The 27,177-nt window shown below is 44.3% G+C and overlaps 1 protein-coding gene across 1 annotated transcript; it reads right to left on the bottom strand.

Annotated features, from left to right (window-relative positions):
* Positions 1–57: 57 nt before the first annotated feature.
* LOC111961600 (golgin subfamily A member 2-like) lies at positions 58–26,496 on the bottom strand. Its single transcript, XM_023984000.2, is given in 28 exon segments — positions 58–2,913; positions 3,021–3,213; positions 8,098–8,204; positions 8,328–8,495; positions 8,636–8,861; positions 9,037–9,225; positions 9,510–9,734; positions 12,481–12,594; positions 12,960–13,178; positions 13,463–13,599; positions 13,803–13,890; positions 13,987–14,094; positions 14,486–14,502; positions 14,505–14,574; positions 14,664–14,805; positions 16,497–16,555; positions 16,733–16,839; positions 17,010–17,103; positions 17,617–17,679; positions 19,212–19,250; positions 19,828–19,908; positions 21,083–21,145; positions 21,401–21,464; positions 21,835–21,884; positions 23,186–23,347; positions 23,994–24,062; positions 24,766–24,909; positions 26,357–26,496. Coding segments are annotated over 28 exon segments (3,312 nt in total). The 5' UTR covers positions 26,405–26,496; the 3' UTR covers positions 58–2,647.
* Positions 26,497–27,177: the final 681 nt, after the last annotated feature.

The raw sequence follows: 27,177 nt of genomic DNA, 5'->3' as shown, positions 1-27,177 counted from the left end.
TATTGAAGGTAGAAACTCAGAGGGAAACTTGCAAGGATCCATTTACCAGATTCTGTCTACTTTGCTCAATCAATTTTATTCAGGAGGGGAGAAAATAAATCTTACAGGAGAAATCACATCAGAAATGTAGTGTTGGAAGCTCATAATGATCCTTCAACGTCCCCCAACAGCCTACATTGCATTAAAATGGATTAGTTTTGATAATTAGTCCAAATAAATACATTTTAATTTAGTTAACCTTTGATTTAATACAAAGACATCACCCCTTCACTTCAGCTGTGTGTCCTGAAGCCAACAATTGCTCACAGACAGACAGACGCTCTGGGCTGCTAGCAACACTACAAACAGCCATTACCTTTATTCCCACACCAGGCAGAATGAATATACTGTACAATATCTTACACAGTTACAGTATATACAGCTCCTTTACAACAGAAAACTTTCAACTCTGTCTCTAAATCATCTGTTCAATCACACATCCATTCAAAAGAAACATTGAATTAGAAAGTCTGTGTGTTGGGGGGGGGAAATCAGTTTAATCTATTACTTGTATCTCGTCACCGTCAAAATAATGGCATTTGAAATTATTTGAAAAGATTTTCTCTTGGTTTTACTACTCCCAAAACAAAAGTTAACTTTTTTTAATGACAATATTTTTCATAAGTAAAAGAGAACGCTAAGCCAGGAATTTAATTCAGATTGGGGTAACGGTACATTCACTTTCAACAGAAACCATGTCAAGTCCTACTGCGAAAAGTGCTGCGCTTCAGGGTAGAGTTGGTTCAGCGACTAATGCAGACCAAGTACAAACACCTCTACAGATCTGAAAACTTCCTCCACAACCAATACTTTCCTCATATCTGATTGAACACATTTCACATAGCATTATCAAAAACCATCTTACTATTTTTCAGACTGTTTTTGCTTTTCATTAAGTTTAGGGGTAATCAATTGACTTATCATTAAAGACTTCCATTCTTGAATAAAAAATCTGACATCGGTAGTCAACAACAAAGACACTACGGAAGCCTCACAATTCAAAATCAACAAATATTATGAGTACATACACATCCCCATCATGGGAAGTTTCTCCAAAAACAGGAGGACCTTCCAATCAAACAGCAGAGCTTAACCCACAATGCCTCTGCCTTGTGTTACTAGGATTAATACAACATGTATATACCTGTACATCCTCCAAGTGCGCACACACACACACACACACTCTCTCGGTCACTTCAACACACATGCTTTAGTCTCCATTCGTTAGCTTTGAGTGGAACCCTCGGCCCAGATGTGCCAAAGAGCACTCATGACATCATAGGGCTCCAAGCACAAAAATCAAATGCCTAGAATGGGTCTGCCATAGAAAAACTACTGTCCAAAAAATAAGTGAGATGGGACAGGATTTTAGTAGAAGCTCTGTGCAATAACCTACAACAAAAGCCCATGAAACTAGAGAGAAGAGACCACATCCATTCAGATCATTAGGGATAGATTGGATCATTTATCACAGACACACAATCTTCATCCAGCCTCAAAGGGAGCAACTTCATATCAATGATATGTAGAGGGGCAACAAGCACAATGGAATTGAACGATTGATAAACAAGAGATGACATGAAAATGGGACATCCAATAAATAAACGCAGAGCAAACTAGGGGAATACAACTGGCTCATTGGCATAAGAGAAAGCTCTACTGTACATGCGTGCGTTCAGATTTCAGTGTTTCCAAATGGAAGAGGGTGGATAGACAAGGTAATTGTAGGGGAGAGCAGCCATGTGTGTCTACGTTCACGTTCCTCTCTTTCCTATGACGTCATTGTGTTCCCCTACTTAGAAGTAAACGACTTAGAAATTAAGTGAACAGTGCAAACTTGCGCCAAATGCTAGTGTCTTTACCAATGCTTTCCTGACTTGCTTTCTCCCCAGTTAGGTCAAGGCTCCAGCCTGAATTGATACTGACCTTCACTACTCCACCTGCTTCACTGACAACACACTACCTCCACTGCCATAGAACACACCAACCCCTACCAAGGGCTGTGTATCAGTCTCCTTCCATTCATGACCAAATGCCTGAGTATGTCTTGTTGCCCATCAGTTGTCAAGGAGGAAAAGAATCAAGGAAATTAATTGAGACACAGCCCACAGGGCAAAACCAAGCCCAGTCTGTCTCCACTACCAAACAAGACTATCCCAGTTCTTCTCCAGAATCAGACACACATTGTGAATGAGGATCCTGTGAGAGTAGTCCATGCACACACACATACTATTGCTGCTAACTTCACTCAAAACCTTAATTTCTCCTTCAATAAACAATGACTGAGGGGACAGAGACATTTTATTGCATAAGGGGAGTGAGCAATTCCCAGCCTTAGTGTGCAGTGAATAATAAACTGCAAGTGAGACCTGCCAAGGACTCAAATGGAGTGTGAGAAAGAGAGCGTAAACAAACTCTCCAGAAACTTGAATTTGACGATGTCGGGGGAGAGTGCGCATGTGTGTGAGACCGTATACCCAGAAATGTGTGTATGTGTAATCCTAGATGACCTATGTGTGACGTGGTGGAATGGTGTGTGTGTTCAGAAATCCTTCAACATTGCCAGGGATCCAAAACAACTTTGCCAGTTGGCGCCATAGTCTCATCATCAGACCACCAGGATCTTGACTTCGTCCTGCTGGTCAGGCCGGTAGAAGAAGGGGATGCAGGGATGGTCCCCCAGGAAGGGCACGGAGCGGGGCCCCTGGATCTCCTGGAGCAGCTGCATGATCTGCCTGGCCGTGCCGTCCTCCTGGGGCCTCATCAGAGCCTGGGAATCTGGGGGGAGCCTCTGGCCCAAGTCTGACGGTGCACTGTGAGGGGTATCAGGGGTGGTGGAGTCAGATTCCACAGCTTTACTTAGATCCATAGACTCTGGAGAGAGAAGGGGGAAGGAGATGAGAGATCAGGGAGGTTAGTATAATGACTATCCATGGACTTTACAGCGGGAATGGAGAGAAGGTGTGTGTGTGTGCTCATACCTTGTCCGTCCACAGCATTGAGCTCCATACGTCTGTGTGCGTGGTGAGCCTGGACATGGTCCTTCCCAGATGGCAACAGGTCAGGGTTAGCTGTAGTGTCAGCGCTAGCCACCACCCCAGCATAGCGGCTGTACCACTCGTTCCTCTCACCCACCAACCTCATGACCAGGTCCTGCAGCTCTGCCAATTTGGCCTGCATGGGCACAGAAACACAGTCAAATTGGTGTACTTTCTGTGTGTGAGTAGAGTACCTTTGTGTGTGTGGACCATTTGCCAAAACTGAAAAGATATAGCTAGCTAACAACCTCCTTTTCCACATGGAAAAGATGGTAGACAGTGACTTGCTAGCTAGCTGGTATTTTCTACAAGGAATCTGCCTTCCGAAAAAAAAAGCCTCTCCCAAGTGGGTGTGACACCTACTCCCGTTGCCTGCAGCTTGGATTCCACCTGGCGATCTGTTCACCGTCTGCCCTGGCCTGTCTCCCCATCTGGTACAGATAAACTATTCTATTCATGTTACCTGATGAAATTGCTGAACAATATGATCTTGTTGCCATCTAATGCACATTCAAATGTCAAAAATCAACACTGCAGAGCTCTCCCTGTCGTCTGCCGTGTCCCGATTATATTACTGCTGATGATATCTGGAAATGTGCAAGTACACCCTGGCCCATCTACTGTCGCTAGCCTCAATTCTGATTTGTGCTCTGATGTCAACTTCACTGATTTCTGCTCTCGTAAAAGCCTGGGTTTTCTGTACATTAACACTAGAAGATTTTTACCTAAAATTAGAGGTTGACCGATTATGATTTTTCAACGCTGATACCAATACTTGGACCCCCCCCCCCAAAAAATATATATTTTTATATATATATTTGTAATAATGACAATTACAAAAATACTGAATGAACAATGAACACTTATTTTAACTTAATTTAATACACAAATAAAATCTATTTAGTCTCAAATAAATAATGAAACATGTTTAATTTGGTTTAAATAATACAAAAAGACAGTGTTGGAGAAGAAAGTAAAAGTGCATATATGTGCCATGTAAAAAAGCTAACGTTTAAGTTCCTTGCTCAAAACATGAGAACATATGAAAGCAGTTGGTTCAATATTACCAGGTCTTCAATATTCCCAGTTAAGAAGTTTTAGGTTGTAGTTATAGGGATTATATATTATAGGAATTATGACGCATCGACTATTTCTCTCTATACCATTTGTATTTCATATACCTTTGACTATTGGATGTTCTTATAGGCACTTTAGTATTGCCAGCCTAATCTCGGGAGTTGATAGGCTTGAAGTCATAAACAGCGCTGTGCTTCAAGCATTGATAAGAGCTGCTCGCAATAATAAATACAGAAATACGAGCCTTTGGTCATTAATATGGTCAAATCCGGAAACTATCATTTCGAAAACAAAACGTTTATTATTTCAGTGAAATACGGAACCGTTCCGTATATTATCGAACGGTTGGCAACCCTAAGTCTATACATTGCTGTTACATTGCACAACCTTCAAGGTTAGGTCATAATTAAGTAAAATTCTGGCAAATTAGTTCAGTTTGCAACGAGCCAGGCGGCCCAAACTGTTGCATATACCCTGACTCTGCTTGCACGGAACACAAGAGAAGTGACAACATTTCCCTAGTTATTAATGCCTGCTAACATGAATTTCTTTTAACTAAATATGCAGGTTTCAAAAAATATACTTCTGTGTATTGATCTTAAGGAAGGCATTGATGTTCATGGTTAGTTCAATTTGTGCAACGATTGTGCTTTTTTCGAGAATGCGCTTTTGTCAAATCATCATCCGTTCGGCGAAGTTGAAGTAGGCTGTGATTCGATGATAAATGAACAGGCACCGAATTTAATATATGCAATGCAGGACAATCTAGTTAACCTAGTAATATCATAAACCATCTGTAGTTAACTAGTGATTATGTGAAGATTTATAAAAAACAATCAGTTTAATGCTAGCTAGCAATTTACCTTGGCTCCTTGCAGCCACAAGGTCCTTTAAACGCAGCACTCGTGTAACAGGTGGTCAGCCTGCCACGCAGTTTCCTTGTGGATTGCAATGTAACCTGCCATAATCGGCGTAATCGGCATAATCTACCTAAAATGTATCAATTGAAAGTGTGGGTTCACAGCTCCAATCCAGATGTGTTGGTCATTACTGAGACGTGGTTAAGAAAGTGTTTTGAACACTGATGTTAACCTTTCTGGTTTTAACCTTTTTCGGCAAGACAGATCTTCCAAAGGTGGTGGAGTGGCAATCTTTACCAACGAACACCTTCAGTGCTCGGTTGTCTCCACCAAGTTTGTCCCCAAACAATTTGATTTGCTGGTTTTACACATTACACTTACAAATAACTCATTGTTGACTGTTGCTGGGTGTTATCATCCACCATCAGCACCAGCCTGCACCTTAAATGCCTTAAGCTCTTTCCTGGCCCCTTACACTAAGCCTGAATTTGTCCTGCTAGGTGACCTGAATTGGAACATGCTTAAACCTCCTGACCAAGTCTTAAAGCAATGGGCCTCCCTAAATCTTTCTCAGATTATTACCAATCCCACAAAATATGACTCCAAACACCCAGAAAAAGGCTACTCTCCTAGATGTTTTCCTTACAAATAATCCAGATCTAGCAACCTTTCGGTTACTGGCCCAACGCTCTAACCACTAGGCTACCTAATGACCTTAGCGATGACTGTTTTACAGCCTGTGTTTGTAATGGCTGCTCAGTGAAACAACCTGTCCTGATTTGTCATAGACCCTTGCCAAAACAAATGTATGAGCAAGCCATCCTTCATGACCTGGCCTCTAACTTGGTGTAGAACCACCTTGATCCCCTCTGTCGAAGATGATTGGACCTTCTTTTTTGATATTTTCAGTGGTATCGTTAACAAACACGCACTCAAAGAAAAGGATAATCAAAAACCGGTTCAGCACCTGGTTCGACCGTGATCTGGCAGAGTTACTCCACCTCAAGAATTCCATTTGTCAAATCGCTCGGCACACGCATACTCAGGCAGTTCTCTCTCTGTGGGTCTAACCCCAAGAAGTTCTGGAAAACGGTTAGACCTGGAGAATAAACCGTCCTCCTCACATCTGCCCATGTCCCTAAATGTTGATGTGGTTGTCTGACAAGTAGCACATGGCAGAGCTCTTTAAATCACGTCATTAAGTCAGGATTCCTATTTGACTCTGCCATGCCTCCTTCCCCATCCAACATTCTCATCTCCCACTACTTCTAATGCGACTATCCCCGATTCTCCTCCCTCTTTTTCCCTTGCCCCACTACAAAGTGTATCCCTGCAGGCAGTCACCGAGTCCGAAGTGCTAAAGGGGCTCCTTAAACTTGACCCCAAAAAAACATTCAGGTCAGATGGTTTAGACCCTTTCTTCTTTAAGGCTTGGCGATGATAGGGGCAGCAACCTATCTCTAACCTTTTCAACCCGTCTCTCCTCTCTGGTTAGGTTCCCATTGCTTGGAAGGCAGCCATGGTGCGTCCTTTATTTAAAGGGGGAGACCAAACTGATCCTAACTGTTATAGGCCTATTTCTATTTTGCCATGTTTATCAAAAGTGCTGGAAAAACTTGTCAATACTCAACTGACTGGCTTTCTTGATCTCTATAGTATTCTCTCTGGTATGCCATCTAGTTTCCGCTCAAGTTATGGATGTGTCACTGCAATCTTAAAAGATTCTCAATTATGTCACCATTGCCCTTGATTCTAAGCAATGTTGTGCTGCTATTTTTATTGACTTGGCCAAAGATTTTGATGGTAGACCATTCCATTCTTGTGGGCCAGCTAAGGAGTATTGGTGTCTCTGAGGGGTCTTTGGCTTGCTAATTACCTCTCTCAAAGAGTGCAGCGTATAGTCAGAACATCTGCTGTCTCAGCCACTGCCTGTCACCAAGGGAGTACCCCAAGGCTTGATCCTAGTCCCCACGCTCTTCTCAATTTACATCAAGCAGTAGGAAGCTCTCTCCTCCATTTATATGCAGATGATACAGTCTTTTACTCAGCTGGCCCCTCCCCAAATTTTGTGTTAAACGCTCTACAACAAAGCTTTCTTTGTGTCCAACAAGCTTTCTCTGCCCTTAACCTTGTTCTGAAATCCTCCAAAACAAAGGTCATGTAGTTTGGTAGGAAGAATGCCCCTCTCCCCACCAGTGTGCTTTTTAACTGAGGGTTTAGAGCTTGAGGTAGTCACCTCTTACAAGTACTTGGAAGTATGGCTAGACGGTGCACTGTCCTTCTCTCAGCACATATCAAAGCTGCAGGCTAAGGTTAAATCTAGACTTGGTTTCCTCTATCGTAATCTCTCCTCTTTCACCCCAGCTGCCAAACTAACCCTGATTCATATGACCGTCCTACCCATGCTAGATTACAGACATGTAATTTTAGATTGGCAGGTAAGGGTGCTCTCGAGCAGCTAGATGTTCTTTACCATTCAACCATCAGATTTGCCACCAATGCTCCTTATAGGACACATCACTGCACTCTATACTCCTCTGTATACCCATCGCAAGACCCACTGGTTGTTGCTTATTTATAAAACCCTCTTAGGCCTCACTCCCCCCTATCTGAGATATGCAGTCACATACAACACCCGTTCTGCCAGTCACATTCTGTAAGAGGTCCCTAAAGCATACATATCCCTGGGGCCCTCTTTTCAGTTCACTGCAGCTAGCGACTGGAACAAGCTGCAAAAAACACTCAAACTGGACCGTTTTATCTCCATCTCTTCATTCAAAGACTCAATCATGGACACTCTTACTGACAGTTGTGGCTGCTTCGCCTGATGTATTGTTGTCTCTACTGTCTTGTCCTTTGTGCTGTTGTCTGTGCCCAATAATGTTTGTATCATGTTGTGTTGCTGCCATGCTATGTTGTCGTCTTAGGTCTCTCTTTAGGTAGTGTTGTCTCTTGTTGTGATGTGTGATTTGTCGTATATTTTTAATCCCAGCCCCCACAAAAGGTCTTTTGGTAGGCCGTCATTGTAAATAAGAATTTGTTCTTAACTGACTTGCCTAGTTAAATAAAGAATAAAATAAAACCTTCATCTCCTCTTTGTCCTGGGCCAACATACTGATGTACTGCTCCTTCTCCATGTGTTTCTGCTTCATGACAGCTCTCTGGTTCTGGTACAGGGCAATGTACTCTCCTGGACAAACACACAATGAAGGAAAGAGATGACAAGACCAGTCACACTACGGGAATGAATGTGTAAGTGCATCACTGTGTGTGTGTGTGTGAGAAAAAGGGTAGTGGAGAGTGTGTGTCTCACCTATAGTATCAGTCTCTCCAGACAGCTGTATACAGCGGTGTTCCAGCTCCTCACCCTCCCTTCAGGTCAGCCTTCTCCTGCATCAGAGAGTGAAGCGGTGTTGGAGCTTCTCCATGGCAACACACAGTGCCTCGTGTACCTCCACTGGTACGCCCTCTGAACCTGAGACTAACAGGGGGGGGGGGGGGGGGGGGAGGGAATACCGGTCACACTAACACACTCAAAACTAGCATAGAGCTCTGAGAAAACAAACATTGGTCATGCACGTAGCACACACAAATATGTGCATGCACCTCTCCTCCTCTCACCTGTGTGTTTACAGTGACTGTGGTCATCATGGCTGTGAGTGTGGTCGTGGCTGTGACCGTGGTCATGGTTATGTTCATGGTCATGACTGTGGTGCTGGTACTCCATGCTGGGTGCTGCAGGCTGGTGACGGGCTGCAAGGTGCAGTCTCCTCTCCTCCTCCAGTCTGCTCCTCACCTCATCTCTCTCTGCCTCCACACGCGCCACTGCATCGCGCACAAACTCCTCCTGAGAGAGACGGAAGGGAGGATTTTTTATTTTTATTTTATTTTATTTATTTATTTTATTTTTTAAATCGGAGACAATTATCTGAGAGATGCTTTGAAAATCCTCACATATGTAGCATTTGGGAGCAACAACACTAGAGGACACTTAAAATCACTGATAGTTATTTTCTCCTTACCATCTCTTCCCGGCTCTCAAAGTCTTCTGGGATAGCGATGGAGGACTTCTGTGGGCTTTCTGGCAGGGGTTGGCTCTCCACTCCATCTCCCTGGTCTCTGGGGGGTGTGGCCAGGGCTGAGCTGTCGAGCAGCTCTGTGACTTCAGCCTTCAGCTGCTCGTTGTCTTTGGACAACCGCTCCAGCCTCTCCTGTAGGGGGAGGGTTACCACAGCCACAAAGTCATAAACCCCACCCATTTCTACAATTGATCTTCTTAAAATCTGATTCTAAACCTAACTCTAAACCCAACACCAACCTTAACCCCACCACTAACCTTACGCCTAACATTTTTAGTTTTCATTAATTTTTACGATGTAGCCTATTTTGACTTTGTTGCTGTGTTAACTAGTGACAACCCAGCCGGCCAGCCAGCCAGCGCAGCAGTAACGATGCATTATGAATGTGTGTGTGTGTGTCTGTCCCGTTCCCTGACCTGGTATTGCTCCAGCTGTTTGTGGCTCATCTCCAGTTGAACCCTTCCATGGGTCTCGTCATGCTGCAGCTGGTCCATCAGCTGGCTCTGCTGCAAGTACTGTCTGTGGAGCTGCTCCCGCTCTGATGCCAGGGCCGTGTAGCCTGCAGAGTACTGCTGTAGGTGGGCCACTATCTGGTCCCGCTGCTCCAGCAGCGCCTGGTACTCCAGAGACTTCAGCTCCAACTGGGGATGAAGCAGACATGTGTGAGTGTGTTTGTGTGACAAATGTTGTTCCTGCAGCTGTTGGGGAGGATGGGCTCGTGGTAATGGTTGGAGCGGATTGAGTAGAATGGTATGAAATATATCAAGCACATGGGGTGTTTCTCAAATTGCATACAACCGTGCATGCAAATTGGAGCGAGGGTCGGTCGGAGTATGAGTCCAAATCAAAGTACGCGAAACGGAGCACAGAAGGCACTTCTCGAATGCGTACTCCATTTGTACATATTTTGAAGCATGCATCGATGCAAGCTTCCATGGAAAGTATGCAAAGAAATATGACGCAACCGCGTAAAAAAAAATTCATTTTCTTGAAATCAATAACGGATATTATTTGAGTTGAAGTGAGAGAATATACACTCCGACTTTGTAATTAAATGTTGCCTATTCACATCTCATATGTTGCCTGACTACAACATTTTATCTTGATATGTTGATAAATACATGCAGTGTTAATTTTGGCATGGTTACCTGCCTACAATACCCACTGTAGTGTGCGTAGGTCGTAAGCCCATAGTAAGTCAGCGCTAACTGGCTAGCAACTACTGTTAGCTAGCCAGATAGCCACAAAGAATTGTTAGCTAGCTACCCATGCCTGTTATACCATCTTGTTAGCTACATTATTACGATTCACATATAGCTAGCTGATAGATGTGAAGTAAAAAGTTTGCTTCGTGTATATCTTGTTTCGTCTCTATTGCCATTGTCCTGGCTAGAAGAAGGAAGGTTCAGTGAATGGGTAAGTCCATAAGGTCAACTGGCTAGCTAGCCACGAAAAATTGACATCTACCTTGCATAACATTAGTTTACAGTAATCTTTTCTAGCTAGATTATGATTCACATACAGTTAATTCAGAAAGTATTCAGACTAGGGCTGTTGCAGTGACCGCCACACCGGCAGTCACGAGTCATGAAGGCAGACAAATTCCACGTGACCGTTTAGTCACGGTAATTAGGCTTCTCACAGCTCTGATGCTGCTGATGTTCATTAGTAGCCTACCAAACTTGCTAACTGCCTGGTACTAAACACTCTGACATCAATGCAGAAATCAAATAAAACGCTTCATGAGAGCTCATGTTGCGCAACATTCCTATAGACAGAGTGATGGCCACTATTAAAAAGGGAAGGATTCCCATCAACTTTCTGCTAGGCCTACTATAATTTGCAACTTTCCTAATATTAAGCACATTGTTTATCTTTACAACAGGAGTATAGCCTACATGTCTGGCATGAAAATGATCCACGGGAAAAGCGTCCTCCATTCGCTATTTAAGTGCAGAGATGAGATGTATTTTTTCCCGCTGCCCGTTTCGAGACAGGTGCATGATAATTGTCCATTCTAAATCAAAACTAATTTATTATATGTAAAGACGAGATTAAATCAAGAATAGTTTGATGGGAGACAATATTAGCCTATTATTTGTGAATGATCACTTGTGAATTATGCCCAGCATAAGGGAAAGAAACAATGGCTTCTTTTTGCGAGTTTTTCAAATCATAGTTGCACATCTCATGTAGCCTAACCCATAGCCCTATATGTTTTGATAAGGTTTGTATCACAACTAAAGTGGCCAAACAACTTCTTAAAATTWAGCAAATTAATCCGCTTTAGAAGGGGTGTAGAGCCTAAGTGGTATACATAAGCAGCGTGTGAGTTTCAAGTTTGGGGAAAATAATTTTCACCATAAAAATGCACCTTTATAATAAAAACATTACATGCATAAATCGCATTTGCAGTCACKTTTGATAATGGTGTTTTTCCGSTAAYGGAGCATTTGCGCTTATAGCCTACTGSCATGTGTGCGCATTGCTGTGCTTATAATGTGAAGAAATAGGCCAAATTGTTTATTAGAATTTAAAGCTGTTGTTTTTTGCGTCAGCCACATTGCGYAAAAACAAGTTTTTTGATGATARTGGTTGGATTCATTTGATATCCATCGCATCCCACAACTGTCCCAGACTATGTTTGGAATATTTATTTCTCACACAGAATAGGTCAACTTTTGTACTATGGGGGATAGTAGACTGACATAGGCTAGTGATTTTGCTGTTCGTTAGGCCTACTACTGTTCTACCAACATGCACCTCGGAATTGGATAAGGATGCGTGCAGTTGCGTCACCTATGTGTCTGTCTTGGTAGGCTGTGAGAAAGACCCGATCACGTGATGGAGAGCCATGTGAGTGAGGTGCTTAGGAGCGTGCGGCACTCAGGGAAAAGGGCACCACGGCCACAAAAAGCATAGACTTTTTTTAGGTTGCATTACGGCCACACAAAGGGGATGCCGCCGTTAAATTGTGAATGACAGACTGATGAAGTGTGTACAGCCTGAGCAAAAAACTAAGCCGAGCTCATGCCTTCCAAGCGGCTTTTTTCAAATCATCATTAGTCGCATCATGCAGCCTTACAGAATGCAGTCTTTCGTCTCTATTKTTGCCATTGTCCTGGCTGGAAGAAATTAATGGGGAGATGCAGCGTGAGGTAATACAGTAGGGGGAGTGCTTCTCAAATTAAATTATGCATCCTCACAAGAACATACTCAAGAGAACGTCCTCGGAGAATGCACTTGGAGCATGAGAGTGTGGAGCACAGTAGTATGCATAGAGAAACATCCATGGTTTCCATGTGTTTGATGCCATTCCATTCGCTCTGTTCCAGCCATTATTATGAGCCGTCATCCCCTGAGCAGCCTCCACTGGTGTGTCCCTACCTGCTCCTTGAAGTTGTGCAGGTCCTCCTGTAGTTGTCCCATCTTGCGTCCCAGCTCCTTCTTGACGTGATGCTCTGACTGCAGAGCAGTGGTCAGCTCCATGTTCTCATTGGTCTAGGATGGCAGAGAGACATTCAACACGAGGCAACACCCTTGTTATTCTAACGTGTCTTATCTTACTAGCACTGACTTTGCTGATAGTAGCTTATTGAGGAAAAGTTTGACTTTCTATGATTATATTATTTGGTTGTCTCACCTAGCTACCTTAAGATGAACTAAGTCGCTCTGGATAAGAGTGTCTGCTAAATGCCTAAACTGTAAATGTAAAATGTAAATGTGTGTGTTTTGAATGTGGCTGGATGAGTAAAAACAATGTTTCCAGTTCCACCCATTTCTTTAATCACCAATCAAACTTAGGCAGATTAGCGAATACTTCAAATAAGTCAACAGGACAGTAAATAGGTCATATTTGTCCCTACCAGTTTGACGAAGCCGTTCTGCAGCTCAGCCAGCTGGTCTTTAAGGGTGCGGTTCTGGGCCAGGGCGCGGCTGATGGTGGCCTTGTCACTCTGTACGTCCTCCAGCATGCGCCTGCGGTCCTCTGCATCCTCGGCCCCGCGCTCCGCATGGCGCTCCAGCTCCGAGAGACGGGACTCCTGCTCCGAGCACATACGACTCAGCTGCTCGTTGTCACGTAGCTATGGCAAGAACAGTTCGTTTTTGCTTATGAGACTCTTTAACAAGGAATGGCGTCCAGGATTTGGTTCCAGGCCGGCACCAACACAAACCATAATGCATCTTATTAGTCAAGGTCTTGATGAGACAGGGAGTGTTCAGAATGTGATATACACAGTGCGTGTTATTATTCACTGGTAGTGTGTGTGTGTGTGTGTGTGTGTGTGTGCTGTGGTGTGTGTGTGTGTGTGTGTGTGTGTGTGTGTGTGTGTGTGTGTGTGTGTGTGAGAGAGGGGGAGGTTATCACCTGGGCCTGGAACTGTGTGTTGAGAGAGTCTCTCTCCTGCTGTAGGCTGCTGAGGGCTTCCTGGAGGGCCAGTTCACTCTCTGAGGGCCCTGAGGGCTGGGGATCTACCTGGGCCTCTCTCTCATGGGACAAAAGGGCTGGGGAGGAGAAACAATCTGTCATCTCCCTTTCTGAGAACATTTTTCTCCTTTCACCAACAGTACATTGTACTTTCCTTATGGCAATACAAATCTGTTCATGATAATCATTGACAGGACGAACACAGTAAGCTCGTCTTTGGTAGAAAGCTCTTCTGAGAACCACTGATGTGCAAAAAAAGGAGGGTAGCTGTGTGTCTCACCTGCAGCGTGCTTCAGGTCTGTGATGTGGGCTTCTAGCTCCTGGATCTGACTGATGCTCCTGTCTCGCTCCTCTGCTACTAGTGTCACCTGCACAGGACACACACACGCCAATCAACTAAGTATTCTAGCATTCCGTTCAGAGGCTATGCCAGCTCTATAGGTTCTGCTAATGGGGTGGTGTACCTGACAGAGCAGCTGGTCTGTCTTGTCCTTCCATACTCGTCCCTCCTCCTGGATCTGCTCAGCGTAGCGGTCTCTCTCTGTCTGCAGCTGGGCCACCGACTCCATTAACTATAGATAATACCAAAAGACCATTAACACAATGGCAAGGCGCTAAAACATTAAAGATAGACATACACCCGTTTGTAAATGGCGTTAGAGCGTTGGGCCAGTAACTGAAAGGTTGCTAGTTCGAATCCCAGAGTCACAACAGTGAAATATCTGGCAATGTGCCCTTGAGCAAGGCACTTCATCGCAATTGCTCCAGGGTAGCTGTTGATAATGGCAGACCCTGACCACACTCTGAGGGTGTCTCAGGGCGAGTTGGGATAAAAACACAGTTCCAATTCAAATAGGACAATTATAAGCAACCAACAAATTTGATTATAAAATGTGTGGTCATCTTGAATCAGTTCTAGGTGAATTCATCCCACACAATGCGCTCGCATGCACACACCCCTACCTGAGCAGTGTGCGCCCAATCTGTAATTTCTCCTCCAGTAGTAAGTGCATCTGCTGGTTGGCACTGGGAGGCCCTGACTGACTGGAAAACTAGGAATAAAAAAACAAAGAGGAATTGAACAACTCAAAACAAATGATGATAATGACGGTTGTCTGGAGTGGTGTGTGTGTGTGTCTACCTGTTGCAGCATGACGTCAGCCATCTCCAGTCTCTTGCGCAGTTCATCCAGGTCCAGTCTCATAGCGCTGTTCTCACTCACCCTCAGCTTGAGCTGCTCTGACAGCTCTGAACTCTGCTGCCTCCTCTCCTCACTCACACTACTGCACAGGGACGGAGAGATATAGGAGGTCAGGTTGGAACGTACACACACAGCCTCTGAATTGCCTAACCTACTCATAGATTCCCTTCTTTCTTTTCTCTCCAAAACTCTTGAACGTGCCGTCCTTGGCCAGCTCTCCTGCTATCTCTCTCAGAATGACCTTCTTGATCCAAATCAGTCAGGTTTCAAGACTAGTCATTCAACTGAGACTGCTCTTCTCTGTGTCACGGAGGCGCTCCGCACTGCTAAAGCTAACTCTCTCTCCCTGCTCTCATCCTTCTAGACCTATCGGCTGCCTTTGATACTGTGAACCATCAGATCCTCCTCTCCACCCTCTCCGAGCTGGGCATCTCCGCGCGGCCCACGCTTGGATTGCGTCCTACCTGACAGGTCGCTCCTACCAGGTGGCGTGGCGAGAATCTGTCTCCGCACCACGTGCTCTACCACTGGTGTCCCCCAGGGCTCTGTTCTAGGCCCTCTCCTATTCCGCTATACACCAAGTCACTTGGCTCTGTCATATCCTCACATGGTCTCTCCTATCATTGCTATGCAGACGACACACAATTAATCTTCCCTTTCCCCCCTCTGATAACCAGGTGGTGAATCGCATCTCTGCATGGCTGGCAGACATATCAGTGGGATGACGGATCACCACCTCAAGCTGAACCTCGGCAAGACGGAGCTGCTCTTCCTCCCGGGGAAGGACTGCCCGTTCCATGATCTCGCCATCACGGTTGACAACTCCATTGTGTCCTCCTCCCAGAGTGCTAAGAACCTTGGCGTGATCCTGGACAACACCCTGTCGTTCTCAACTAACATCAAGGCGGTGACCCTTCCTGTAGGTTCATGCTCTACAACATTCGCAGAGTACGACCCTGCCTCGCGAGAGCGGCGCAGGTCCTAATCCAGGCACTTGTCATTCCCCGTCTGTTACTGCACTCGCTGTTGGCTGGGCTCCCTGCCTGTGCCATTAAACCCCTACAACTCATCCAGAACGCCGCAGCCCGTCTGTGTTTCAACTTTCCCAAGTTCTCTCACGTCACCCCGCTCCTCCGCTCTCTCCACTGGCTTCCAGTTGAAGCTCGCATCCGCTACAAGACCATGGTGCTTGCCTACGGAGCTGTGAGGGGAACGGCACCTCCGTACCTTCAGGCTCTGATCAGGCCCTACACCCAAACAAGGGCACTGCGTTCATCCACCTCTGGCCTGCTCGCCTCCCTACCTCTGAGGAAGTACAGTTCCCGCTCAGCCCAGTCAAAACTGTTCGCTGCTCTGGCACCCCAATGGTGGAACAAACTCCCTCACGACGCCAGGTCAGCGGAGTCAATCACCACTTCCGGAGACACCTGAAACCCCACCTCTTTAAGGAATACCTAGGATAGGATAAAGTAATCCTTCTAACCCCCCCCCCCCTTAAAAGAGTTAGATGCACTATTTAAAGTGGTTGTTCCACTGGATATCATAAGGTGAATGCACCAATTTGTAAGTCGCTCTGGATAAGAGCGTCTGCTAAATGACTTAAATGTAATGTAAAATGTATAGATGACACGCATCTCTCTTCCTGTATCACGCACACACACTGTGTGGTTTCCACTAGATTCCTTTTCCTACCTAGTCCACAAAGCAAACAAGGAAATATGATAAAAGGCCAGTCATTTAGTAGAATGGAAGCATACTGCAGGTAAGACTTACTTTAGTCTGTACACCTCTAGCCTCAGGTTGTCTCTCTCTCTCTCTAGCTCTTTGTTATGCTGCACAAGAGAACAAAAAAATCAATCATATGTAACACATTACCGCAAAGCTCAAATCGATACTCATCGCTCACGGCATTCAAGTAACTGTATCAGAATCAGTCCGGTGTGTTTGCGTGTGATAATGTAAATTACCTTCTCAAACAGTTTCTCTCTCTCTGTGTGTGTTTAAGTTACCTTGTCAAACTGTTTCTGTTGTGTGGAGACGGAGGACAGGGTTCTCTCCAGCTCAGAGACTCTCTGTTTGGTGGCCTGGAGACGGTTACTCAGCTCCTCAGCTTCTCCTGAAAACACACATCAGCAGCTTACTGAGCACCAATTCAAATAGACTTTTACACACATTCATATTGCGCACATCAACTCTCACCAGCCTCCCCTGAAAACACACCACATTACTGAGAGCGTTCACATACACATACATCCTCAGTCTCACACAGGGTAAACACACACTCACCTGTTTTCTGGCGGGCAGCCTGCTGCGTGTATGACAGTGCGGTCTGCAGCTCTGATTTCTCCGACACCAGGATGCCGATGGTCTGGATGTGGACCTAGAGAAGAGGATGGACAGAGACAAGCAGATACAATCTTTAAATAAACAGATAACCTTACATAGAATCATTAAATTGGTGTCATTGCACTGCATCATCCCCGTCATTTATCAAATCAAAGCTTTGTTTCACTTGGAATGACGAGAACATATTTTGTTCTGTGTGTCAGTGCGTGCATCCCTGGGTAAATAGGCAACACATGGTGCCGGGGCTCTTAAGACAGATGCATAGCACATATCTGGAAATGCAGAGTGAAATGAGAGAATTGCTTTTAAAGGTCTTCAAATGGATGAAGAGAAGTGGTCAGAGGACCACTTTCTTCTTCGTGTGTGTCACAGGAGGTCGGTGGCATCTTAATTGGGGAGAACGGGCTCGTGTTAATAGCTGGAGCGGAATGGTATCAAATACATCAAACACATGGTTTATGCGTTTGATGCCATTCCATTCGCTCAGCCATTATCATGAGCCGTCCTCTCCTCAGCAGCCTCCACTGGTGTGTGTGTGTGTGTGTACCTGTAATTGTTCTCGCATGGCTCCTTGCTCCCTCACACATTTCAGTTCAAACTCCTTTCGCTCCTGATCAAAGAAAGCACACAAACATATTGCATTCATCCACTGAGGAGAGAAAGATAGACTTTTTACACTGAAGAATAAACGCAAAATAAAACAATTTCAAAGATTTTACTGAGTTACAGTTCATATATGGAAATCAATCAATTGAAATAAATAAATTAGGCCCTAACCTATGGATTTTACATGACTGGGAATACACAGATACCTTAAAAAAAAAGTAGGGGCGTGGATCAGAAAACTAGTCAGTATCTGGTGTGACCACAATTTGCCGCATGCAGCGAGACAACTCCTTTGGCATAGAGTTGATCAGGCTGTTGATTGTGGCCTGTGGAATGTTGTCCCACTCCTCTTCAATAGCTGTGCAAAGTTGCTGAATATTGGCGGGCACTGGAACACGCTGTCGTACATGTCCACCCAGAGCATCCCAAACATGCTCAAATGGGTGACATGTCTGGTGAGTATGCAGGCCATGGAAGAACTGGTACATTTGTAGCTTCCAGGAATTGTGTACAGATCCTTGCAGCATGGGGCAGTGCATTATCATACTGAAACATGAGGTGATGGCGGCAGATGAATGGCATGAAAATGGGCCTCAGGATCTCATCACGGTATCTCTGTGAATTCAAATTGCCATCGATAAAATTCAATTGTGTTCATTGTCCATAGCTTATGTCTGCCCATACCATAACCCCACCATGGGGCACTCTGTTCACAACGTTGACGTCAGCCAACTTCTTGCCCACACAACGCCATACACGCAGTCTACCAACTGGCGGATACAGTTGAAATCAGAATTCATCTGTGAAGAGCACACTTCTCCAGCGTGCCAGTGGCCATCGAAGGTGAGCATTTGTCCACTGAAGTTGGTTAAAACGCCGAACTGAAGTCAGATCAAGACCCTGGTGAGGATGCAGATGAGCTTCCCTGAGAAGGTTTCTGACAGTTTGTGCAGAAATTATTTGGTTGTGCAAACCCACAGTTTCATCAGCTGTCCGGGTTCATGGTCTCAAACAATCCCGCAGGTGAAGAAGCCGGATGTGGAGGTCCTGGGCTGACGCGGTTACAGGTGGTCTGCAGTTGTGTGGGAGGTTGGATGTACTACCAAATTCTCTAAAACGAAGTTGGAGGTGGCAAATGGTAGAGTAATGAACATTACATTCTCTGGCAACAGCTCTGGTGGACATTCCTGCAGTCAGCATGCCAATTGCACGCTCCCTCAAAACTTGAGACATCTGTGGCATTGTGTGACAAAACTCCACAATTTAGAGTGGACTTTATTTTGTCCCCAGCACAAGATGCACCTGTATAATGATCATGCTGTTTAATCTGCTTCTTGATATGCCACACCTGTCAGGTGGATGGATTATCTTGGCAAAGGAGAAATTCTCACTAACTGGGATGAAAACAAACATTTGAGAGAAATAAGATATTTGTGCATATGGAACATTTTTGGGATCTTTTATTTCAGCTCATGAAACATGGCATTAAAACTTTACATGCTGCGTTGATCTTTTTTTCAGTATATTTATGCTCACCTTTTGCAGCTGATCTGTGAGCTCCTGAGATTTCTTGGTCTGTCAGACAAACAGGACAGAGGACAATCAGTGACATCAGCACCATCCACAAACCACCACCATCTATACTAAGTCAGTCATTCAACCAAACAACAAGTCATCTCCTTTCACTCTTCAGGAGTCAAATACCTATTGAGCACCTCCCATTTACAAAGCAGCACAGACGCTTACTAGCCTAGTCAGTCGGGTTAGCCGTTAGCAAGCTAGCTCCAGAAGCAATATCAGTGCAGTTGGTCTATTATTAACGACTGACAAAAACATTCCCTCATTTCATTCATTGTCGAGATCATGGTGAGCATGTCAAAGCTTAGTGGTTACCAATGAGAACAGTGCAGTGCAATGAAATGTGTGAGGTGAATAAACAAAACCATGCATGACTTGATCAACTGACTGACTGTGCTGCCACTCAGCACAGCTGCGGTTTAGCCAACGTGTTAAGTGTTACGTCATTCATTACATGCTAGTCAATCTGTGGCCAGTCAGTGTACTTGGTGTGGTATGAGTCTTGCTATGGGGGCTGTGAGGGGTTATTTGCAGAACGCCCAACACCCAAGCATGCGCGCACACACACTCTTACCAGCAGGTCTAGCTTGGTACTGAGCTGAGAGTTTGTTAGGTTGCTGGAGTCCAGTGCGGTTGCCAGCTCCTGGTTTCGACTCTGATGTATGAACATACAACAACAATAAAAAGAGGAAGGGAGTGAATTGAAGTGAAATAAATGAAAAACAGATGGGAGGTGGAAATACAAACAATAATTCATTAAAGTTAAAGTAAATAAGACTCTCTCGGTCTCCTTCAGGGATGTAAAATGTGAACATCCAACAAAAATGATGGCAGCAGGTATTTGGTCCTACTAGTAGTCAGTGAGGTAATACAGTGAGGACAGGGGCAGAGGTAGCTAGCAGAATATTCAGTAATACATGTACAGACTGGAGTGTGTAATGTAACAGACAGTGTTCTCACATGACCTCAGTTACTCCAGATGTCTACATAACATGAACTACACCAGGGAACATCAAAGTTCCTAACGTGATATCAGCCAATTTAACAAGTTACAAACTAGTAGTCACTACAACATGTAACACCTATAGCCAGCTCCAATCAAGGGTTTGGAAAGATGACTGAATTTTATTTACTAAAAGAGAGAGTCCATTCTCTATATAGACTTTATCAAACTGCAAGGTAATCTAACAGTCTGAGGGCTATTACACAGGACAGAGATATGACATGAGAAGGAGAAATAGCGTTCCTCTGCACTAAACTGTGTATGTATGCAGGGCCTGGGAAAGGTACAGTAGGGCTGCCCGGACAGCATTTAATTTGTTCTGTTCTGACTGTGACGATCTTTCAGATTGCATTGTTGTCTCAGCTGTGCAACACAATCTAAGTTATAGTCATTAGTCAAGTCTATCACTTGCTGTGTGTGCCTGTGTGTAACCCGAGCCTGGACGCAGCGCCGGAACAGGCAGAGGGGTCATGTGAGCTGTATGGCCAAGGCCAGTCACATTCCTGCACGGAGAGCAAGAACGGAGGGATTGTGAGAGAGGAGAGGAGGGGACGGAACACCTCTACATAACCTGGGGCTACACACACACCACAAGATTTCTCTGGTGTGTGTATGGAGACACATTGGACACACGGATGGGAGTGAACATCATGTACTGAGGCTGATTCACTAGGCATGAGGCTTAACAAGGGGCAACTTCAAATGGGGATAGAATGGGACTGGGTTTGTCTGTTCAAGACAAAAAATTATTGCATTTTATAGTGCTTTTCCCTGTGTATTGGCCATGATAAGGGGGCAACGTGTGGTGTGGTGAGGTGTCACTTACCTCCAGTTCTTTTTCATTGGCAGGCGAGGGAGCACTGTCTCCATTTACATAGGTGGTGGATGACTAGAATAGACAGGAAAGAAACAACAAGATAAGTCAAACCACAATAAAGCAAGCTTCTCAGAGCCAATGAGAGCATCACAAATAGCACTCCTGATTATGCAACACACTAAACCAGGAGCAAGCAAATATCCAAACCAAGTAAGATAGTGTATCATTGGGAGGGGCTTGCACTTAGCCAACGTGCACTTCTCAGTGCGTCGACTGCAGTTTATAAGCCTAATTTCTCCTTTTTGTGGCCATAAAGTACACGCATACCGCAGAGAGCAGTCCGTTGAGCTGCTGGGAGAGCTGCCGCAGGCTCTCTGTGGATGAAATGGGTCTGGTCACACACACACACACACACACACACACACACACACACACACACACACACACACACACACACAACAACACACAACACACACACACACACACACACACACACACACACACACACACACACACACACACACACACATTAGCCCAATGTTACAGTAACACACCAGTCTTATTGAGTAATGGAGCATGTGTGATAAACTGCTCTGCCAGCCTTCATAACTGTGCTACTTATTCTGTGTGTGTGTGTGTGTGGTCAACAGCTGAAGGCGAGGGGGGGGGCAGGGCTGTGAAGGGTAGAGAAGGGGCAGTGAGGACCAGGGGGAACATTCTGAAGAGGAACTGAGTGTGTGTAAGATGACTTGGTGACCCACCTATTCTCATCTGCATGGTTTTCATTGCCGTTGGCGTCAGGGGTGCAGTTCTGTGGCAGAGAGGAGAGAGAGAGGAAATTGCTCTGAGTGAAACAAAAAAACATCAAAGCAAGCGACATACCAGGCCAAACGTATTCAGACACAATGAACACAAGTTAGACCAATCCATCCTTGTACACGGTTAATAATGACTACTCATTAATGAGTGGAGAGAGGTGGTCACGACACCAGAATTTTGACTTTGATACCAGATTTCGTATCAAGATACTCAATACAATCACGATACCAAGGGACAAAAAGAAGGCGTATTAGCCAAAGTCACAGAATGGCACTTGATCCAGACAGATCTTTTGAGTTCAGTATCAATACATTAGAAATGTAAGATTTTGGAATGCATGCATAATGGATCAATTATACAATCAATTTGACTTTGGAAAAAAATAAACTACATAAGGGTAATCATTTATTTGAATCTAGTCGATTGATAAACTGGGTAAATCAAGACGTAGCCTAAGCCTATTTACAATACAGGTGAATGCATATTCAATTGGAGTGTGTGCATGCATTGAGTTATTGCTTGTTTTGGCTGAATTCGTGGGGCTACAGATGAAAAACAATTTGGGACTTACTTTACGGATCAACAACATTTGCGCAGAAGAAGCAATCTTTTCTTATATAAAGTGTGCGCTGTCTCTTTAAGACCCACGACATTCACTCACACACTTTGAGGCTTGCGCAAAGATGATCTTGACTGGGAGAGACATGAGTCAGGCGAGATAGAGTGAACGAAGAAAGTTTTTGGTGATAATCAGCTTTGAAAAGCAAAATTTTGTGCTATGGTTTGCATATTATCACATACAAGGTACTATGAGAGTGAGTTGATGTTTGCTTCAGCTGTAAACTAGCAAGGAAAGCTACCGGTATCTTCTTGCATTGGAAGGTGTTCTAGCCTGTAATGGACATTGCTTTGCAAACAGTAATTAACAGTTGTTTCAACATTTATGCATGCCGTGTTGCATTATTCAAATGTGTTAACTTCTGTTCAGCGAGCGATAATGCAGCCCAGACTCCCAGTGAATGCAGTAGTTCCTCAGGACAGGCTAGAAATGAGGAAGTGGCACTGGCATGGCGCGATAAGGGGACATCGGCTGCGCTAATAGACAGAGTTGATTCTCATTTAAAATCAGTAGATGATGTGAAACACATTTGACAGAAGTACTGAATGTAAAAATTCTAGGACTGAACTGTTTTTCAGGTTCTAGTATTGAAAGAGTACAGAAGTTTCAGTATACCTTGCAACAGTAAGAGAGAGATGGAGACAGATAGAAGACGGTGGGAGGGAGGGACACACCTGCTGCATGTCAGTGTTGTGGGCGTGGCTGACACACTCAGGGTTAGTAGCAGACATAGAGCTAGCAGGGTTAGAACCAGGGGAGCTGCGGCCGTCCTCTCCGTTTGGGTCCTCCAGTAGCTGGGTGACAGGGGACCTTCTCACCTCCCCATCAACGTGGGCCTGAGGCCACAATACACACAGACATCACTTTTCAGTACTCATCCAGAGATTTTGGTTGAAGCAATTTGGAAATATACAAAGGAAACATTCACATGTCCACACCATTCTAACCTACAAAACAAGGTACAGTCAGGCAGCACAATCACAACACATGGGTGGACAATCACACACATCTTGTTTTCACTGATGGAGACATGCCAGCATGGTAATTAAACCAAATAAACATCAGGTCCAGAAGTTATAAACATGCAAACCCACAGATACTACCAAATCAACATCACGCCCCTGATGGACTGACCCAAATCAGAAGAAACTAAAAACGGTTAGCTAGGCTTTATCCTAGCATATTCATAATAAATCAACAAATGGCAAAATAAATACCAAGCACTTCTCTCACTGTAGAGAAAGGGCTACGATGAGCAACCAGTGACCATAGGGAATAGCGTGCAGGAGAGGAGCAAAAACAACAGAGGGACAGAGATAGTAGGGAGGGAATGGGATCGATACACAGAGAGGGAGATCAAGTGAGGTAAGTAGAGGGCAAGAGACAGGTGTAAATGAACAAAAAGGACAAAACAAGAGATAGTGGGGAAGAGTGAGACAGAGAGAGGGAGAGAAAAAGAAGGCAGGAGGGAGATAAGCTCACCTGGCTGTTGCCAAAGGGAGGCAGAGCTAATCCATTGGTCTGACTACGAACTTTCAGAACTCTCTGAATCTATAGGAGGGGAATGGAAGGGTGAGAGAGAGAGGGACAGTGAATGAGATAATGAGGGAGGGAGGAAGGGCATTGGAAGAGAAAGATTTGAAAGCCCACAACCTGCAGCTTCATTGCCAGACAATGTTAGCGACTGACTCATCACAATCAGTTCCGTCTCTGGAGGTATAGAAAATATTTGATTCTGTGATAATGTTCCTCCATGAAAATTACTGTCATCGTGACTGGCTAGATGGGAGCAAAGTCTATACCGATGCCAGAAAAACTGGTTTCACCATGGGAAGGCTAGGGCAGAAGTTAAAGCAAACAAATACTGCAAAAAAGATCCAGGAACTACAGTGCATTCGGAAAGTATTCAGACCCCTTGACTTTTTCCACATTTTGTTAGGTTACAGCCTTACTCTAAAATTGATGCTCAATCTACACACAATACCCCATAATGACAAAGTGAAAACAGGTTATTAGACAAATCTAATTTATTAAAAATAAAAAACAGAAATAAGTTATTTACATAAGTAAGCTGGAACATTAAATGTGATTCCAGAGCAGAAGTATCATCAGACTGCTTTCTTGCAACATTTCACTTTGTTATTGAAATGCAAATGCCGTGAAGTCAAATCTTGCAAAGAAGCAGTGTAGTAGTGTGCATGAAGAGTACTCAGTCATCACACACATACAGCGGGCATGCAGCTGGGTGACTCACATTGTCTGGAGAGTGTAGGTCAGCCGAGGGTGTGTCTGGTTGGCTCCCTCCCTTCCTCTTCTTCTTGGCACCTGGTCCTCCTCCTCCTCCATTTCCACCCCCTCCTCCACTGGCAGGAGAACTCTTCTGCTGAAACTCCTTCAGCTGCCCGGCACAAGAGAGGAGGGGAAGAGGACAATGAGAGCTCTCAACTGTCTGGAACTCACATGTTTGCTAGGCTAAGCACATCAGCAGAATAATTATATTGCATAGAAAGTACAGGGAGCCTTGGTGTGGCTTACAATAGTGTGAATAGTCAGAAAGATCCCATATGATTAGACTACAGTATGAGCAGTTATTCCTGGTATGGCATCACTGGTGTGGGTGACAATGGAATGACTATTTAGAAAGATCCAAAACTGTCCAACAAGATCTTATAGCATAACCAATTGCTGCAATAGCTGAAGGTTGAGGACGGTACTTTTTAGTTTTTAAATGTGAAATGAGAAAACATCTCCCCTTGCACAAGTGGGTTTGTTTTTAAACGTTTACTTGTAGAACTTGTGCCCGCCTGCACAAGATTGTGCTGTGACAGCTGTCATGAGACAAATTAGAAAACCTCCTTCACAGAGATAAGAATGCCATCTCAAATTCCTGAGTTAGATCTCAACAACAGTATGTGGTTATCACCATGTCGAAAGAGATAGTAGGCGGCGCAAATTACTTGAGCAAGACAACTGTTCTTCAAACAAAATAGCTTGATTTGATTAGCTATCTATATACAGTATTTCTAGGTAGCTAGCTACTGAGTGACAAAACAGAGACTGGGAGAGGAAGCGTCTGCTGTCAAACTACCCGTCACGTTACTCTTCACTGACACATTGATTCCTGTCAAACATGACTAAATAGATATAACTAAGCAAACATTTTACTTAGCCATGGTAACATTAACTTTAGTTTGACAGGCCATTTCATTAACCATATAACGTTAGTGACACTGGCAGGCATGCTAAGCGACATTTGAATGTGTCTTGGACTGTCGGACAGCTAGCATTCCTAGCAAGTTATAACGGAGCTAGCTAACTAACGTTACACAAAGTGACAGTAAGAAAGTCGAAACAAAGAACACCCCATTATGTGTAATATTGTGTTAGCTAGCTGGCTAGCATCAATCATCTTGTGCCAACTGGCTATGTGCTACCTGTCAGTTCATTGATAGTTAGCTAACGTTAGCTAAATCACTATTGTTCGCTAACATGAGCAAACGTAAACTGGTCAATTGGGTTGATAAAACTACAGAAGGTTTGTACCTAGGGAGCAACGCCATAGCAAAGTTTACAAGTCCCTGCCGGGTATAAATTGTCCGCATACTCTTGCTACTTAATGCTACGATTATAGGCCCAAGCTAAGCCTCGGTATTTCGTGCGCACTAACAGCCACAGCAGGAGGATGCGAGTTGGGTTGGGCGACTGCAGACCGGTCCGAGGACGTGGAATGTCAACATCACATGGGTTCGTGAAAACTTGAAACTACTGACAACTCGAATCCAGAACAGAGTAACGTTTGAAAAAACTGTTATATTCGCTGTGAAATGGGGAATTCAAATGTGTACCTTTTTCTTGGCTGCGGCGAGTTTAATTTGCCTGCTCTGGTCGGCCATCCTTCACGTCCGGTAGCGAACCGCACCACGTCAACAATTTGGGAACAGTCGTTGACGCGAGAAGGTATCTTGCCGCTAGGGGCGCAAAAGCTCCCTCGGGAATACTTCAAAAGATGTTAATAATAACAAACCCAAGATAGTGGGCAGAACAAGCGAGATGGGCAGAGCCAAGCACGAGCCAGCGAGATCCTATTGGCGCGTATGAGCATGTATTTGCACATTTCCGCCCTTACACAGCTGAACACCATTTTAAAAAAAAACGTTGGCAAAGAGTAAAGTACACGCTGTTTATAACAGATTTCAGTTTTGGGAACAGAAAACTGTATTGATATAAGCTAACTATCAATGAACTGACAGGTAGCACAATATGATTGACATTACATAACATGGGGTGTTCTGTGTTTAGACTTGCTTACTGTCACTTTGTGTAACATTAGTTAGCTAAGTTAACTTGATAGGAATGCTAAGTTAGCTGTCTTGACTATCCAAGAAACATTCAAATGCCACTTAGCGTCCCTGTAATGCTTAGAGAAGATCTAATTTCAAGTGTTATTGAAGTTCTGTGGTTGCAGGTTCACCTGCCTCATCTAAAACCTATTATTTTGGGGTTTTACTATTTTGTAAAAATGTTATTTAACCTTTAACCAGGAAAAGCCCATTGAGACCCAGTCTCTTTTTCAAGGGAGACCTGGCTAAGGCAGCAGCAACAATCAATACATTACAGAATTAATCATATAACAATACATTTACATTTTAGTCGTTTAGCAGACGCT

This window comes from Salvelinus sp. IW2-2015, linkage group LG4q.1:29 (genome assembly GCF_002910315.2).
Source record: "Salvelinus sp. IW2-2015 linkage group LG4q.1:29, ASM291031v2, whole genome shotgun sequence".
In the NCBI taxonomy this organism is placed as follows: Eukaryota; Metazoa; Chordata; class Actinopteri; order Salmoniformes; family Salmonidae; genus Salvelinus; species Salvelinus sp. IW2-2015.
Note: the sequence above shows the minus strand (reverse complement) of the source record. Positions and strands in the feature narration are given on the sequence as shown.